Source organism: Diorhabda carinulata, chromosome 8 (genome assembly GCF_026250575.1).
Source record: "Diorhabda carinulata isolate Delta chromosome 8, icDioCari1.1, whole genome shotgun sequence".
NCBI lineage: Eukaryota > Metazoa > Arthropoda > Insecta > Coleoptera > Chrysomelidae > Diorhabda > Diorhabda carinulata.
Window position 1 is genome coordinate 8,831,948 of NC_079467.1, and position 16,620 is coordinate 8,848,567.

Sequence of the window (16,620 nt, forward strand, 5' to 3'; positions counted from 1 at the left end):
GTACAAAAATATATCTTCAGTTTTCAACCACATAATATGCCGATATAATTTTTGTTTATGGGTTCTGTAATGGCAATGATAGAGCGGCTGCTAGACAATATCACAGAAGATGTGCACTTTTCCTAGTGGAAAAACAGAATAACATGTAGATGGAGAGCAGGAAGATGAAATTATTGAAGCTGTTACTATAACATCACAATAAACACTAGACAAGTAAGTCGAGAACTTAATTCTATTCATTCAAAAGTCTTAAAAGAAAATCATCTGTACCCATATCATATTCAAATGGTTCAAGGACTACATCCTGGAGATGGAATCCATTGGTTGAAATTTTGTAGATGGATTAATAATTATCAATCATCGCTGTAAAGGACACTATTCACCGATAAAGTCCAATCAACGGAAGACAGAATTAATAATTCCCGTAACCTATATGTGTAGGCAAAAGAAAGTCCTTTAAGAAAACAGGTCTACAAAATATTTGGCCTAATTTGCTTTCCAACCCGAATGTTGTTACCTAAGGGATGTATATTCATCCCACTTTTTACGGGCAGTGACACAACATCTAAATAATGTTTATGGCAACAAGTGGATAGGATGAAAGCTCTATTTCATTGCCTTCAAGATCCCCTGATTTCAATTCCATTGATTACCATCTTTGGGGACCATTGAAGCTAGTTCTCACAAAGAATATTAATAACTCTTAACAAATAATTAACACAATTAAATTTTTTTGTAATATGAATAAATATTATTACTATTATTTTCATTTTGTTGCAATTATAGTTTTAAAATTGTTGCTCATTTTTGTTATCAGTTACTGTATTTTGTTGTTTGGTGTGTGTCGTTGTGGTAATTCGATACAGTTTATTATTTTAGTCGGAATATTTGAAATTAATAATATTTGCTTAAATTAATAATTCTTTATTTGATACGCCATTATGGTTATTCTATGTTTGATAAGATTTGATTGTTCATTTAAAATTTGATACAAATGCGGTCACCTCAGCGTATATGTCGTTATTTATTATTTATGTAAATTCAAAATCACTTTATTCAATTAAAAAAATATTCAATTCGAATCCCTAAATAGACTTGTGTCTACTAAGAATAAATCGGATGGCTTTGAGTTTCTCATGATTAACCATGATAATTAGTATATAAAAATACAAATTTTCTAAAAGAATAATAAAAGATTAATAATATTTTCGGAAAATAAAATCGACAAAATGGGGCGTTTAATCACGAGACATCAAACACCAATCAGAAAAGCGTGACGTCACACCTCGCGAAACGCTATGTTGTATGTCGTATAAATTGACCAGGTTATTTTGAGTTTTCAGCAACTATTGTTAAATTAATAAAGTTCTTTTTTAGTTTAAATTTGAAAGACAGGTATAATTTGCCATGGACAGGATTTAACAAAGCAAACTGCAGTAATTTGCCCAAAATTGACGCCGTTATGCTTGACAACTTTTTTATAATGAACACCTACTTTTGTTCATCGAAAGTTCGCAGTGTTAAAACTTATATGTAAGTATTACGTGAAGAAGGAACAAAGACTTATTTAATTAGCAGTTACCAGTCAGAGAGACGCATTCACCCACTGTGGAATGAAAATACTTAACTGATTTTTAGGTTGGGGAATACAAAGTTTCTTAATTAAGTCATAACATTTTATATGTTATGTGTGGTATATTATGGTAGATTTTGCAAAATTCATTTCTTTTACTATATATTTATAAATAGATACAGTAAGTTTTGTTTGATACTTACATCAAAATGATCTTCACAGAAATAATTTGTGAAATTAGTTGATAAAGTAGGAGCATCTTGTCTCCTCGCTATTTTTAACCACTTTCTTCGTATTTCTTTATTGTTTGGATCATATATGAATAATTTGTCTGGCGTTTTCAAAGTTGCACTTACAAATTGGGGCACTATACAGTATTTATAATACAAGGAATTCATTATTTATTAAAAATCCTAATTGACTGTCATAAATAAACACAGCTGTTTCGCGAGCTGTGACGCCATTACAATGTTTGCCTTTTTTGCGGCCAATTTCAAGTTAATTTTTAAAAACTCAAAATACTAACGTAAAAAACCTATTTTTCTCAAAATAATATATTTTTGGGGTGAAATAGATGCTAATCTATAGTTTTAAACTAGTTTCCAAATTTTTTCTACTAGCCTATTATTGATTTTTCCAAAATTAGTCTTGGAAATTTTAAGTTTGGCTAATAGCTGTGTAAACACATAGCCAATTAAAATTTACGGCCAATTTCACAAATCACCCTGTAAATTGATAAAGAAGAGGATTTAATACTTTTTAGTAGGCAAATGAAACGGTCCTTGAGGGAATCTACATATGATAGAAGTATGTAAAGTACCTCATGACTCACACTGTATAACCAAAAAATTGATAAAAATTTTCCGGTAATCAGTACATATAAATTCGAGCTTATTTCAGGGATAACAACCTAGAACTAACAAAATTTAGTTGGGGGGAAATATGGAAAATAAAATCTAATTTAAAATTCAGAACTTGGTGTTTTTTCCATTGCGATATTGATATGATAATTATTATCTTATTTGATACATTTCTTTGAGGTGAAATTAAATAGAATTATGAATTTCAAAAGAATCTTTTGTTCCAGGTACGATTCACGATTTCCATGTTCAAAAATAAAAAGTGGTGAGTAATTTTCATCATACGGAATGTATTAATATTTGAAAATCAAAATAAAAAAAATAACTAATAAAATTATGATTAACACAGAAAATTAAAAAAATATTTTCCATAATTTTCCTCTTCTATATCTGCCACTAGCTTAGCAATAAGTAGTTTGATAATATTTATTTAATTGAAAAATTTTGCTTTTATGAACAAAACTAGAAATGTTTATGACTTTTGTTAATACTCGAAATAGTTTGGAAAAACTTACAAGCCTCTTGAAACTTTTAAAGAGTAATATTAAACAAAGTATTCTAATTACCTTTTTAAACTTCGTTACTCTATTACGTTGCTTTTAATACCTTTTATGGATACGTTATCAATTGGAAGGTTATTTTATTTCACTTAGAGTTTCGGAGGTATATCCTTACAATGTTAATGTTCGGAGAGAACTGAACTACCTAATTCCTAAACTAAATACATTTTGGATTTTATAATCCATTCTATAGATAGATCTAAACCTGGTTTTATGAACTGTAGCTTGAAAACCTTTTTTTCTTCAATTCAGGAAATACCAAAATATATTTATGACAAGGTTAAAAAGTTTTTTCTATGTCCGTTATAATATTCACGTTTTTTTTTCCATTCTTTGCATTCATAAAGAATGTAATTTCTGAATCGGTCAAAAACCGTGAGAAAAAGTACTAAAGCGGTTAATTTTTATAACGCTTTTGCGTTTTTTTTTATCAAAATAGAGAGCTGTGAAAGCTTTCTTTCTGTCTGTCATACTTTTATTTCTTGATATTCGTTGAAGAAAATCCGTTTTGTGCCTAATTAAAAGGAGTGTATTATTATTATTATTATTATTAGTGATGGAGAGTAATAATGAAGAAAGTTTAAATTGCACACCAAAAGATGTTGTTGAATCGGCAACTGCAGCGACTATGAATCTTCTCCCTGAGAAATCCAGGGAACAGTAGTTAAAGGAATATAGTTCTTTTATTAAGTGGCGTACTAAAAAATGCTTGAACAGCTTAACAGAAAGAGTGTTACTATCTTACTTTGAAACTAAATTCAAAATGTGGAAGTCTTCAACACTTTAGTTGACTTATTATTCAAAACTGAAAGGCACCCTTATGGTAAATAACGACGTAGACATCGGTAAATACTCGAAACTCATTGCATATATGAAAAATAAATCAGTTGGCTATAAACCCAAAAAATCTAAAACATTTGCCCGTGAATAAATTAATAAGTTTCTGTTGCAAGCTCCATGCGATCATTACCTCATGCATAAGATATGACAGCAAAACATTTTAATGTTACCTTAGATATTATTTGTATCATCGTTCAGGCTGCTTTAATATTCGGAATCGCAGGAGCCTTATGAAGGGAGGAATTATATAAAATGAAGTCTAACGATATTGATAATACAGAAAATGTTTTCATTATCACAGTACCTGATACAAAAACTCATTTTCATCATCGATTTACAGTTATTTGTGAAATATCTGATAATAGATTGAATTTGGCAAACATTAATAAAAAATATAAAAATCCACGATTCACAAATTTCAAAACAGATCATTTCTGTTTACAATATAGAAATGATAAAAGCAAAACATAAGTTGTAGGTATCAATACCTTTTCAAAAATACCCTCGCTTATCACAACATATTTGAATTTAACTCATCCAAAAAACTACACTGGGCATACATTTCGACGCTCTTCGGCGTCTCTATTAGTGGATTCCGGTGGTGATATAATTCAAATAAAGAAGCACGGTGGAAATCCAACACAGTTGCGTAGGGTTACGTAGACGACTCAATAAAAAACAAAATGGATTCCGCAGTGAAAATTTTAATGGGTACAACAACAAGCAACATTGTAAATGATAACGACACTACCAATAATCCAATAAGTACTAATACAGCTATAGACGATGTTATTTCTTTGAACTCGTTAAATGTTGCCAATTCAGGTGCCAATAGTAATGTAATTTCTTCCTCACTCCAAATTAATAATGTTCACAGTTGTGCTTTTAATATTACCATTACAAAATATTTAATATATAAATATTTAATGAAAGTTTCATTGAATTTCTTCAAGTCTACGGACGTAGAAAAATTTTTGTAATGAAACTCGTGAGTAAAGTAACTTTTTTTCACTAGTAGGAATAACCGTCAAATCGTCCTATTCGTGAAAAAAGTATTACATTACTCCCTTGTTGCATAAATAACTATTAACAGATCAGAAAATTTTACTTCCAAAATCATGTCTGAATCAACATTATAAAAGTACAATATTTTGAAAGAGAAGTCTTTTTGCATTTAATATTCCCATACTATGTTTAAATGTTATAATAAACACGTAAAAATATACATTTTATTGAATATAAAACTTTTCAAAATGTGCACTTGTAAAAAAGGTTTGTCAACACTAATATTCAGTGTAAGCTCTTCTATTCTAGAACAGGATAGGAGTCGACCCCCGCAGCAAAAAATTAAATTTTCATTTAGCTTTTAGGAAATAGTTCAATCGCCATAATTAGTTCTTGCTTATTGACCAGTGAATAAGACCTTCCAAATATTGTCCCCCCATCATATTACACGTGTTTAATCTGATCCTTATCCGGTGTCTTTCATTATTTCTCAGGTTCATATTTCCTATGAATGTCTATAGTATGTGTAATATACAGTTAAGTCTTGTGCATTCATACTTGAAATCTTTCCAAAACGTCTTGTTTTCTCCTTAATGGATTAATTTCTCCAGCAAACATTAGTTGCGCTTTAGGTTCTGATCCTAACTAACTCATCAGGGGCAAAGGTATTACCATTGCTCTAATGCGGTGAAAGCCAATTCATGCTTACGTTAGAAAAGTGACTATGCGTTGTGTAGTGAAAACACGCTCACTTAGATCTTTGGCAGCAGCAAACCTACGACAAAACGTAAGTACGTACGTTCCATAAGTTCGTCTGAAATGTGTTCAACTGCTGCTATTTTTATTTTGGGGTGACGCCATAGACTACATTGTGATTTTTTCTCCCATTATGTACTTTGAATGCTTGTCACCGTGACTCCTAGAAGATGTCCAGTTTCTAGTAACTATCTGATACAGATCATTCTAGGTTTATCAAATTTTATTGAAATTGAGTGACTATTATATTTGTTGATACAGAGGGAATCATTTTCACATTGACATGTCTTATGTCTCGCAATTGCAAAGAACGTTATACAGACTCTCGTTCAGAGACTTTAATCCGATCTGAATACATACCATTGTGCCACTATTTGATTTGTGTATATAAACACTTCAAACGCTCTTTGGCGCCATCCTCACTTACAGTTACAATTTTCTAGTAAAATCGAACCGTAGTCGCCGATAATATGAAATAAAATGTATTGATATAAGAGGTGTATCTGATATATCAAAAACATAATAGTTTGTATCTGATTTTGTTTAGAACTTCAATAACATAAACTGCCGTTTTTAGGAGAAAATAACTACTTTCCTGCTCTTGCCTCGACGAATATTGAATTACATCTCGATCCTTTTGTCGATATTGGGATCTGTAATGACGGAAAATTGCAGTATCCCTTGGCCGGGTTCAATATTATCAAATCTCATCAGATAGATCTTACATCCTCTCGTTTGGAGTCTCTAATCTAAATTGAAGACACCAACCAGCATTGCTATTTGGATCAGGTAGTTAAAACACTTCAGCAACTGCTCTGTGGCACTATCCACACCACAATTTTAGGATTGATCAAAACGGCAAAATTGCTAGTATAATTCACTACAAGGACCTAAAGTTGAATTTTCGGCCCTGCACGAGGCGAAGTGATTTGCGAACTTTTTGCCCGTGTAGTGTATAGTAGTACGAACTTAGGTGCAGGAACGAAAGTTAAATATTTACTTTCCCTCGGGCATCATGACGCGCAGGACCGAGATTTCAAGTTTTGGCCCATGTAGTGTAATCCACGCGTGTACTACTCACAGTTAAACTTCCGCCCCCGATATTAGGGACGAAAGTAAGTACTTTCGAGCAAGGTATGGAGAAAAATATAAAATCATTAGAAATAAATTTAAGTAAACAAAAATAATACTTTCCCAAAAAAATAAACAATTCAAGCAACTTTATATAACTATTACGAACATTAATTTATTTACTCCAGTGTTCAGTTTTGATCGAAAACACCGAGAGGAATCAATATTGTGTAGATGTAGTCGATGTGATGTATGTGTATGTGTCACCGGCAAATCATGTAATCCAGGCAAACTATGAAATGCGTAGGTATTCTATAAAATGCCGGATCTTTTTAGGCGAAGTATGGAATCGAGCATCCATTCCATGGTTTGACTAGGCATTCTATGAAATTTCTAGATATTATATGAAATTCCGGAGTGAACTTAGGTCATGAATATAATATTCATATTAACTACGTGAGTTTGTATTAAAAGATACTTTATTTATCTTCTGACAATTGTCGTTACGAGTAAAGTTTACAACTGATAAATAATTCTACATACTGTTTATATAACAATGAATGCAGAACGAAACTATTGAAAAATCATAACACTGTATACACAGAGTTATAAAAAAATTTTCAATCAAATTATTCATACAAATTAGAAACAGTCGTCTTAATGTAAAAAAGTCTATTACTAAAATGTAACGTTCCTCTATTTACTCATGAATAATTCCCAAAACAGTCTTCAATGAATGGAACCTGGAAGCGGAACTGTTGCTAATAAACACAACATACCTACAATTACGCGTTCAAGCTTCACCTTTCCTGAGTTTCAACCACTTCCCTATTCATTCGCCCGTTCTTCGGTCAGTTCGTTTTGATCGAGCTCTTCCTCTCATGCTATCAGTCCTGCGTCCTGTTATATTTCAGCTGAATTTCAACTTCGGATAAGTTAGTTCGTTCGTTCATTCCACGTGTTGTAGTGTAACGGAACTCAGTGTTTCCCGCAACTTTACGTTGTTTTATTTGTGACCGGCGTGCTTGGAAGATATATTCATTTCACGTGTGGGGTACTGTCATTAGAAACTCGTAATTTTCGAATATTGAATTTGTGAATAAAAACATGAATAATGAACCGGTTAGTGGCGATGTAAGTACTTTTATCTGACTTTTAAGATATTGTTTTGCAACAATAGTAATTTTTTTAGCGCTAAAAACCTCATAAAAAGGTTCACTACTGGTAGTTTAAAAAGTTTTGAGTGACTTCTCATAAGTTAATACGCATTTTTTAACTTTGGTGATTATTATTCATATAATGTTTTTAAAATAAATATACACAATAAGGAATTATGATAACTCTAACATCTATTGAAAATCAATATGTCCTTGAATACTTTTATTTTTCGTTATTTCTTTGCGACTTCTCAAGAATTCGTGGAATTTCAAATCGATGATATTTATTCATATTCGGAGGTGAAGAGATTTCATATTTTCGTTATTATAATTATTTCATAGTCTTGCAGATATTCGAAGATAACTAACTCAAACAAATGTATTAGAAAGACGTTGCACATAATCTCATATAACGCTTTTCATTACAAAATCCATATTCTCAATTTTTTATAATTTGATATTTAGTATACCGCATACTTCGAAAAGTAATAATTTGATACATTGTAAATTTAATAGTATCAAATATTCAATAATTTCAGTATAATTCACACTTTTTTAAGAGGTGATTAAGTGTTCAAAAATATGTAGAATGCAAATAATCAACTATCATTGAATGCGATCTCCTTCAAATAGTTCTTCATCCATTTCAATGTATCTCACATCAGAGCTAATTTCTTGACGTACTTATTCTGATACAAATTTCTCATCAAATCAGTAGCATTTATTTTTCACCTTATTCCATCTACAGACCAAAGCTCGAAGGACTGTTTCCAGCTTACCAGCGCGTGGGAAATAATCGATTCGGTAAACATTTCTCAGTACATAGATAGATGCAAGATCTTGCTTCTATTTAACCAATTGAAAAGATTTTAACCGATGACTCAAAAGTTCAAAACATATATGATATATATTTGCTCATGTTGTAACAGCTTAAATTCATACTGGTATCACTGAAAAGCAAATTGTAAATGACGGTAACCAGAATCTTTTAACGACAAAGAAATTATAGTTCAGCTTGCAAATTATATTATACTCAACTACAATATAAGCTATAAGCGCAAACAATGTGTCGCGAATATTAAGTTAAGATTATCAGTTTCGAATGCTGTAACATATAGTTGCATTCCTTCTGACGCTACATATTTTTCCAAATATTAACCAAGCAAATACCTTTTGTATATCTAATTTTCAATGCAATTTTCTGTGCCTACAAACGGCTAGTAGTAGTGATAAACAGAGTGTTAAGTACATTGTTTCTAATCATTGAATATGAATAAGGAATCTGTTGAAAATTGAATGCTTTTGAATGCAAAACACATATATCAGCACACTCACAGCTTTTTATCCTAGCCCAATACAACATCTGTACTGTGAACATATCACGGAATTCAAGATTTTCCTAGACGTTCACATGCCGTCCCAACATTACATGGTACATAAATAATTCGGACATTGCAGAGGTTATTTCCCAATACCAAGTTATAAATGTATAACTTGTTGAATAATTACAAAGTGTGTCCAATTACAATTTCTTAGTCCAGTTTAAAATTTCAAATAAGTGTTAACTCAACATACTACAGTAATCTCCCCGTATAACACAGTATATGAGTTTCGCGCTGTAGGAAAACGCGTTGTACGAGTATGACCTCATATGTATGTATGTGGAGATGATTCACGTTTATTTTTTCTCGTTAAAGGAGGTTTAGATCAAATATTAAGGAAAATCTATGTTCTGAAACAAATATGGGGTTCTATTAAAATCAAACCAAGCTATCTGGAATAACGTTCTACCGACATGTTCAAAAGTTTCACCTTTCGAATTTTTATTACTGTCATTACATAAGAGAATATATTCTTGTTCGCTTCTATGCAGTAAAATTTAACTTAATAATTATTTGTAGTTTTTTATTTATTTTCTGCACTTTTCCACATGATGCTAGACAGTATTAGATCCTTAGAAGCCTTCAACCCACCGGCAGACCTCTAACATTTCGATCAATATGTATGCTTAGGCATTTTTCTCAATATAAGCCAGTTTGGTCAGCTTTCTATCTGCCTTCTTTAACTATATTCGGAAGTTCTTTTTGCGAGTACTTCCGTAATCAGTTGATTTGGATATTATACAAAGAAAACCTTTTCGAAAAATTTTGATTTTGTGTCGTCGGTACAATACAACAATTTCCAATTCATTCAAATAAGTAAAAATTTCTTGGGCTTTTGGTTTTATTGAGCAACTATTTATGGGAATATTATTTTCATCGCAATCTTCTATCCAAGGTATCAAACATTTTTCTGTTTTTGGTATAAGTAAATCTCTCACAATTAAAGATTCACTTAATCTTAGAGCATTACAGCACTTGTATCTTGTTTAATTGCTCCAGATCCTTTGCTATTACTATTGCTTTCTTACCATTATTTAGCTGATACAAAATGTCAACTTTTTGTGGTAGAGAAATAAATTTATTTCTCAATTTATATTTTGTTGAGAAATACATATTTTATTTGAAATAAAAATTATAAAAATGAGATTTTTACACCTTTTATGTTCATACAATTCAAAAGACACATGAAAGCGATATATTGCAAGCAAAACAATAGAAAACTAAAACAAATAGCGAACTGGACAGACTTCGTTAACAAACTGGAAAGCAGGCAGCAAAGTAAACCAGAAAATGTTTTACAAAACAATCAAATCTTCAAGAAATGGCAAGAAACAAGATGAAATACATATAAAGGACCAAAATGGTATAATTTTAACAAAAGAAGCAAAATTAATGGTAAGATGGAACTCATATTTGATGCAACTACTGATAGGGACAGAGGATAATAATGATCCAAATAAAGAAACTGATGAAATAAGTGAAAGAAAGAAGCGATCAAATGGCTAAAAAATGAATGAAAAAGCTGCAGAATGGACGAAATAACACCTGAAATATCAAAAGTGGTATAGACCTATTTACAAAAATATGTAACATAGCTTTAAATACGGCAAAGATACCAAAAAACTGATAACAGCATTGTTATTACCCATAAGTCAGCTGTTAACAAATAATGTAACAACTATAGAGAAATAACATTACTGTATACATTGATGAAAGTTTACGAGAAATTCCTAGATAAAAAAAAAGAGACCAAACGTAGAAAATACAATAAATGATGCATAAAGAGGATTCCACAAAGGTAGAAGTGTAGAAGATCACGTATTTACCATCAAAAAAATTATAGGTAGAACTCTCCGCCCAGATACAGATGCATTATTTGGATTTATTGATATGTAGAAAGCTTTCGACAAAGTACCGAGGGTAAAAATATGGAAAAGTTTAGAAAGAAAAAAAAATAGATGTTGACTCACGAAATGTAATCAAGAGCTTATATAAAAGAAATGTGAACTGTGTTATTAGTAAAAAGCTAATTTTTGAGGCTTTTCTAACCACAGAAGGAGTAAGACAAGGTAGGGGATTAAGTTCATTCCATATTTTTAGATGATATAATGAATATCTACTCATCCAATTCAAAGGAAATGTGCGTTGAATATAAAAACCAGAAAATAGTAAAAATATCTGATGGAGCATATGCTGATGATATAGTCCTTATTGCAGACAACAACCAAGATCAATAGAAAAACTTTGACATTTTGAACAAAACACTGAAGCAGTTTGGTATGAGAATAAACAACAAACGATAAACATAGGAATAAGAGATATAGAATTAAAACGGTGAGAACATTTGAATGGAAATAGAAAATAAAGGCAATGAAGATCTCTCTTATGGAATTTATTGGGCAAAGGCAGTTGAGATGGTGGGGTTATTTACAAAGAATGAAAGATTCACATATACCACTATGTGGTATATGTTTCTCATAATTTTTAACGACAGATGAAAATTTGATGTTTCAACTTCTTTTAGTCTTTATCAAAATATGATTTTGACACTGAAAATTTGCTTATTTATATTAATCAATAGATCACCTACAACATGATTATCATAATAAGAATAAAATCAAAATAGAAATTTGTTTTAACAAGAAAGATTAATTTTTCATTAGTTTTTACATCTCAAATACGTGGCAGTCAACAATTAAATTATTTGAATTTGTATTAGAATTTAGAAAATAGAACTATAAATTTTATTTAAATTATTTAGGACTCTTTTATCAATTATAGCTTTCTCGTTCTTAGGAATGTGATCCATTTCTAAAAATTCTTTTTTTTTGTGTGTTAGACTCCATTCCAAGTATTTTTTAATCTTTATAATTGACTTTAATTTTTCCTTTTGATATTTCGTGGTTCGTTAATGCAGTTTCATTTTTCTTATCCTATTGATGACCTTTTAGTCTATTTTCTAATTACTGAGATGTCTGCCCTATGTAGACAGCATCACTAATTCTTTTGTTTTTTAGTTTCTTAGATTTTAGTTTAGTGAAATCTTTGGATAATGTATTATATCCTTTATGACTTATACATATATCATATTTATTGAAATAATGCGATAGTTGTTGAGAAATTCCTTGTACATATGGAGGGTAGAGGTAAGGAGAACCGTCTTGTATGGAGGATTATTTGAAAAAGTGTCCAGCTGTAAACAGAAAATTATAATACGAAGACTCTTAAAAATAGCGCTATTGTATCAAGTAGAAATGATATGAATTTAGCAATTATATATTTTATGTACAATTTTCAAATGAATTTGTATATTAATAGTTTCTTTGAAAAACTTATGACTTAAAAATAAAGAATTTAATTTACTATCCTACTCTAATAGTTTGTGGCGCACTCTTTAACATTCTTCCACTTGCGCCACCTTAATTTGCTTCCTCTCAACAGACACTTTTCGATACACCAAGATGATTCTCCTTACCTCTACTCTCCATACTTGTACATATGGTAAGGAGAAATGTTTTATGTTCGGATGTTTCGTTTCTGTTTTGTTTTTTAATTGATTGTAATAACTGTTAATCCTTTTCTTGAATATGTTGTTTATCATTTTTTCCGAATAACTATTTTCTTTTAATGCAGTTTTTGCTTTTTGAATTGCTAAGCATCTAAATTCAGGATCTGATAGTTGGATAGATCTATCAGCCAAACTTATTATCACTGATCTTTTTTGTGACATAGGATGTCACGAGCTGAAGTTCAACTATCTTAGGTACCTTTTGATTTTGTGTACCTTTCTGTTCTTATGTTATACATATATATACAATTTGAAAATAAGGAACTGAAATTGATTGAAATTACAATCTATTTCAGGTTATTTGTAAAGTACTTATACCCTTTCTTTTCCAACTTTTTATTTGAAAAAACTGGGAATAGAAATTTTAAGTAAACAAAAAACATGCTCTTATTCCAAAGAAAAATACAAACTCATAAACATTATTCAAATATTCAAATTAAAATTAGGTACAGTTCTGGCAAATTTTCTCCTCTTTAAGGACTAATTAACTTTTTATGCAAAATGACCTCGGATAGTATGAGTTAATTCATTTAATTTCAGTAATAGTATGTTAAAATTTGAAATTATGCAGGAAGTTTGAGTATTTATTTTGAAGTACGTTTTTTATTTGATTCGATAATTTTTTAGGTGAATTAAGTAAAGGAAACAAACATGACATCTTTGCTATGTATTAGTATCTTAAAATTTTCATATTACTGACCTTTATTTTGTCCGGTGAAACTTGAGGTTGTGTTCAATGTATAGGAATTGAGAATTGATTAACTACTCTATTAAATTCCTTCATATATTTTTCTTGTACTGGTTTTTCCGTTATGTACCATGTCATTTCAACCACATTTTGATTATAATTTTCCCATTACATTTTTGAATATCAAGAACTCAAAAAAGACCATCATTTCAGCAGTAATCGTGATAACTGTATATAAGAATTTATTTTCATACAATATATTTTGCCTAACTATATTATGAGGCTCATTATTATAGTTATGTAGGTATCAAGTGTATTAAGTAGATGATTACACTCTGAGAACGACAGGATTACACATCCTATGGCCTCCATCAGTTGGATTTACCAGTTTTTTTCTTTTTCTCTATGATATCACCTTGACATAATTTTTGTCTGCGTTATTGTTGCTAGGGATATAAGTATAAAAATATTCAATGTTTCTATTTATTCAAGATTTTGAAATTCCAACCGTAAAGGCAATGGCAACCTTTAATCATCTATATGCAAAATTATCCACAAGCTTTCTGTGCGCTAATTATTCGACGAAAAAAAATTCATTGGTAAATAGTTTCAGAAATTATGTATTTAAAGCAAACATCAAAAGGGTAACAAACAATAAAATCCAGTATGTTATTTAAAGAGAATGTTCTGAAGTAGAACGTTTTCAATGAATAAGGTCGTATTATTATTAGGTGGATGTCAGCTGCAAGAACTTGTAAAGTCACACATATAGAAGATAGAACCTAGGATCTTTGTTTTAACGGTACTAGAACTAAAATTACAAAAAAGGATTTTCATTATTGTCGTGAAAGACGGAGAGTTAAACTAAATTACGACATATTCTAGTCTAAATCTTGATATCAGCGTAAAAATATGTGAAAATATAAGATTTATTTCAAACTAATATCAGTAATTAGAACAAAAGAAATTGTTGTGAGAATAAATCAGGCGTAGATCTCCAAGAATACGAATGAAAATTGTTATTTTTTTATATGAAATACGAGGATATATTGAAAAATTTTTAACATTTAAACATTTGGGGATTCATTTTGCAGCAATTTTTCTCATGTCCAAATTGACGTGAACTATATGATGAACGCGTTCGTATGAAATATTCAGTGCTTCAGATATCCGTTTTAGCCCAATTCGACGGTCTGTCATGAACTGCATCGATATTTTGAGGACTGACACAGAAACTGGCCTTCAATGTAAAATTTAAAATTTAAAATACAGGTACTTGATGATGGCTCGATACTCAAATTTTCGATTTTCACAATTTCGGTGGAAATCTTTTTTTTTAATCTATTACGTAACTCTGGTTTACTTTTTTGACGTCGAACTTTACACTGACACTTCTAATTGTTCGTTGCTATGGTAACGCAATATGTTGTTTATGCATGGAACTGGTCTAGGCTAACTAGATATCAATGCAATCCTCATATAAATTCTATTAAGTAGGAAAGTTTTCGTATCTATATGCTATAGGCAAAACAGGAATTATGAACATAAATTGTGCAGTAGAATTTACAGATATTTAAATACAAGTAGTACAGAAGTTTTCTTAAACATTGGGTACTATTTTCAAGAGTACTGTGTGGAACAGCCAAATAGAATAAAGTCGTTAATAATCAATAAGCGCGTGTTGAGAAAAACGCTCAAAACCGATGATTTGTATTTTGAGATTCGTTTTTTCTTCAAAATAAAAAATTATAAAGAGTATGTCATGTGATAGTGGCCATTACCAACTTTTTTATTTTAAATGCCCTATATATTATCTATTTTTTGAGTTTCTGCTATAAAAATGACTTCTAAGGTTATTCAAAAACTTAAGCTTGACTCATATAATCGCAAGCGTGATTTGTTTTTTCAAGTAATCTAAATTGAGAGGCTTAATTTTGCATACAATACTGTTGAGACATCTCCTCAAAAAGAAGTCTAACGGCGTCAGATCAGGAGATCATGCAGGCCATTCTATCGACGTCACTTTTGCTATAATTTCTTTTCCCGAAGCTGTATTATAAACGGTTCCCGAGATATTGCCGAGAGCCATTCTTATTGGGCCACCCGGTACTTGGCGAAAAAATTTTAAAATGCTTAATACGTCCGAAACAGTTTTTTAGATAGGCATTTGAGATTGACATTGTGAATGAATTATACCTGGAATAAATAATATAGAGGAGGTTGCATGTAAAATAAGAAAGTTTGTATTTGACACAGTCATATGACACACCCTGTATAGTTTTGGTTTTCGAAAAAAATGCTCATATGATAATATATATCGACATGACTAACACGCTATCATTTATTTATTGAAGAATATATTCCATTTGGCGGTTCTACAACGTATTCTAGAAAATGGTTCCCAATGCATACGAAAACTACTTTTAGTACGATTACTATTAAAATATCTGTAAATACTGATGTAATTTATAGCTCGTAATATTCTATTTTCATTCAAACAACTCACTTTGGTCACAATACATAATTAAAATAAGCAATTTAATTTCCATGCGCAAACGAAAATTTTTTTTGCACAAATAAATACTTTCGAAGCTTTTTATTCAAGAAATCCTGGAAGATCTCTCTGTCATTGTAATCTGATCATTATCACGATAAATGTATAATTTTGTTCCATCCTAAATTACTATAAATGCTTGTAAACTAAGGGTCTTACTCAGTAGAAGCTCCTTCAATTATTATAACTGCAATTATTATTGTTTACACTAACACTAATAAGCAAAATTCGGCAATTTGCTTTTACAACAAGTAGTTGAATAACTAAGTCTCCGTCCTCTTCAGTCTTGTCTCTAGGTTCGTGTTGTCGAGGAGCTGGATTGCATCGATATTCATATGTTTTAAGAGCCGCTGTTAGTGACTTTTTGCAAATTTAGTGGATACCTGCCTTACTGTGTCTATCTTCAGGTGCCGATGAAGATCGCTATTTAGAAAGTATCATAGGGCATCAACGATGCTCCTTAGCACTTTATTTTGAAATCTTTCGATTATTTGGGTGTGCTTTCGCTGGCATATCCTCATAGTTGAATCCCGTAGGTCCATACCGGCTTCAGGATTTCTTCATATACAAGTAGTCTATTAAAAATTGACAGAGTGGATTGTCTTT

General features: G+C 30.7%; 1 protein-coding gene across 3 annotated transcripts in view; it reads left to right on the top strand.

Annotated features, from left to right (window-relative positions):
• The window catches only part of LOC130897564 (calcium/calmodulin-dependent protein kinase kinase 1), a 509,686-nt gene that overhangs the window by 215,354 nt on the left and 277,712 nt on the right, over positions 1–16,620 (top strand). Inside the window, exon 1 of one of the 3 annotated variants that reach the window (XM_057806494.1) lies at positions 7,426–7,799. The exons of the other annotated variants lie outside the window; for them this stretch is intronic. Within the exon in view, the coding sequence (XP_057662477.1) occupies positions 7,780–7,799 (20 nt within the window). The 5' untranslated portion in view covers positions 7,426–7,779. Of the gene's footprint in view, positions 1–7,425; positions 7,800–16,620 lie in introns of those variants that run through there. 3 annotated transcript variants of the gene reach the window in all.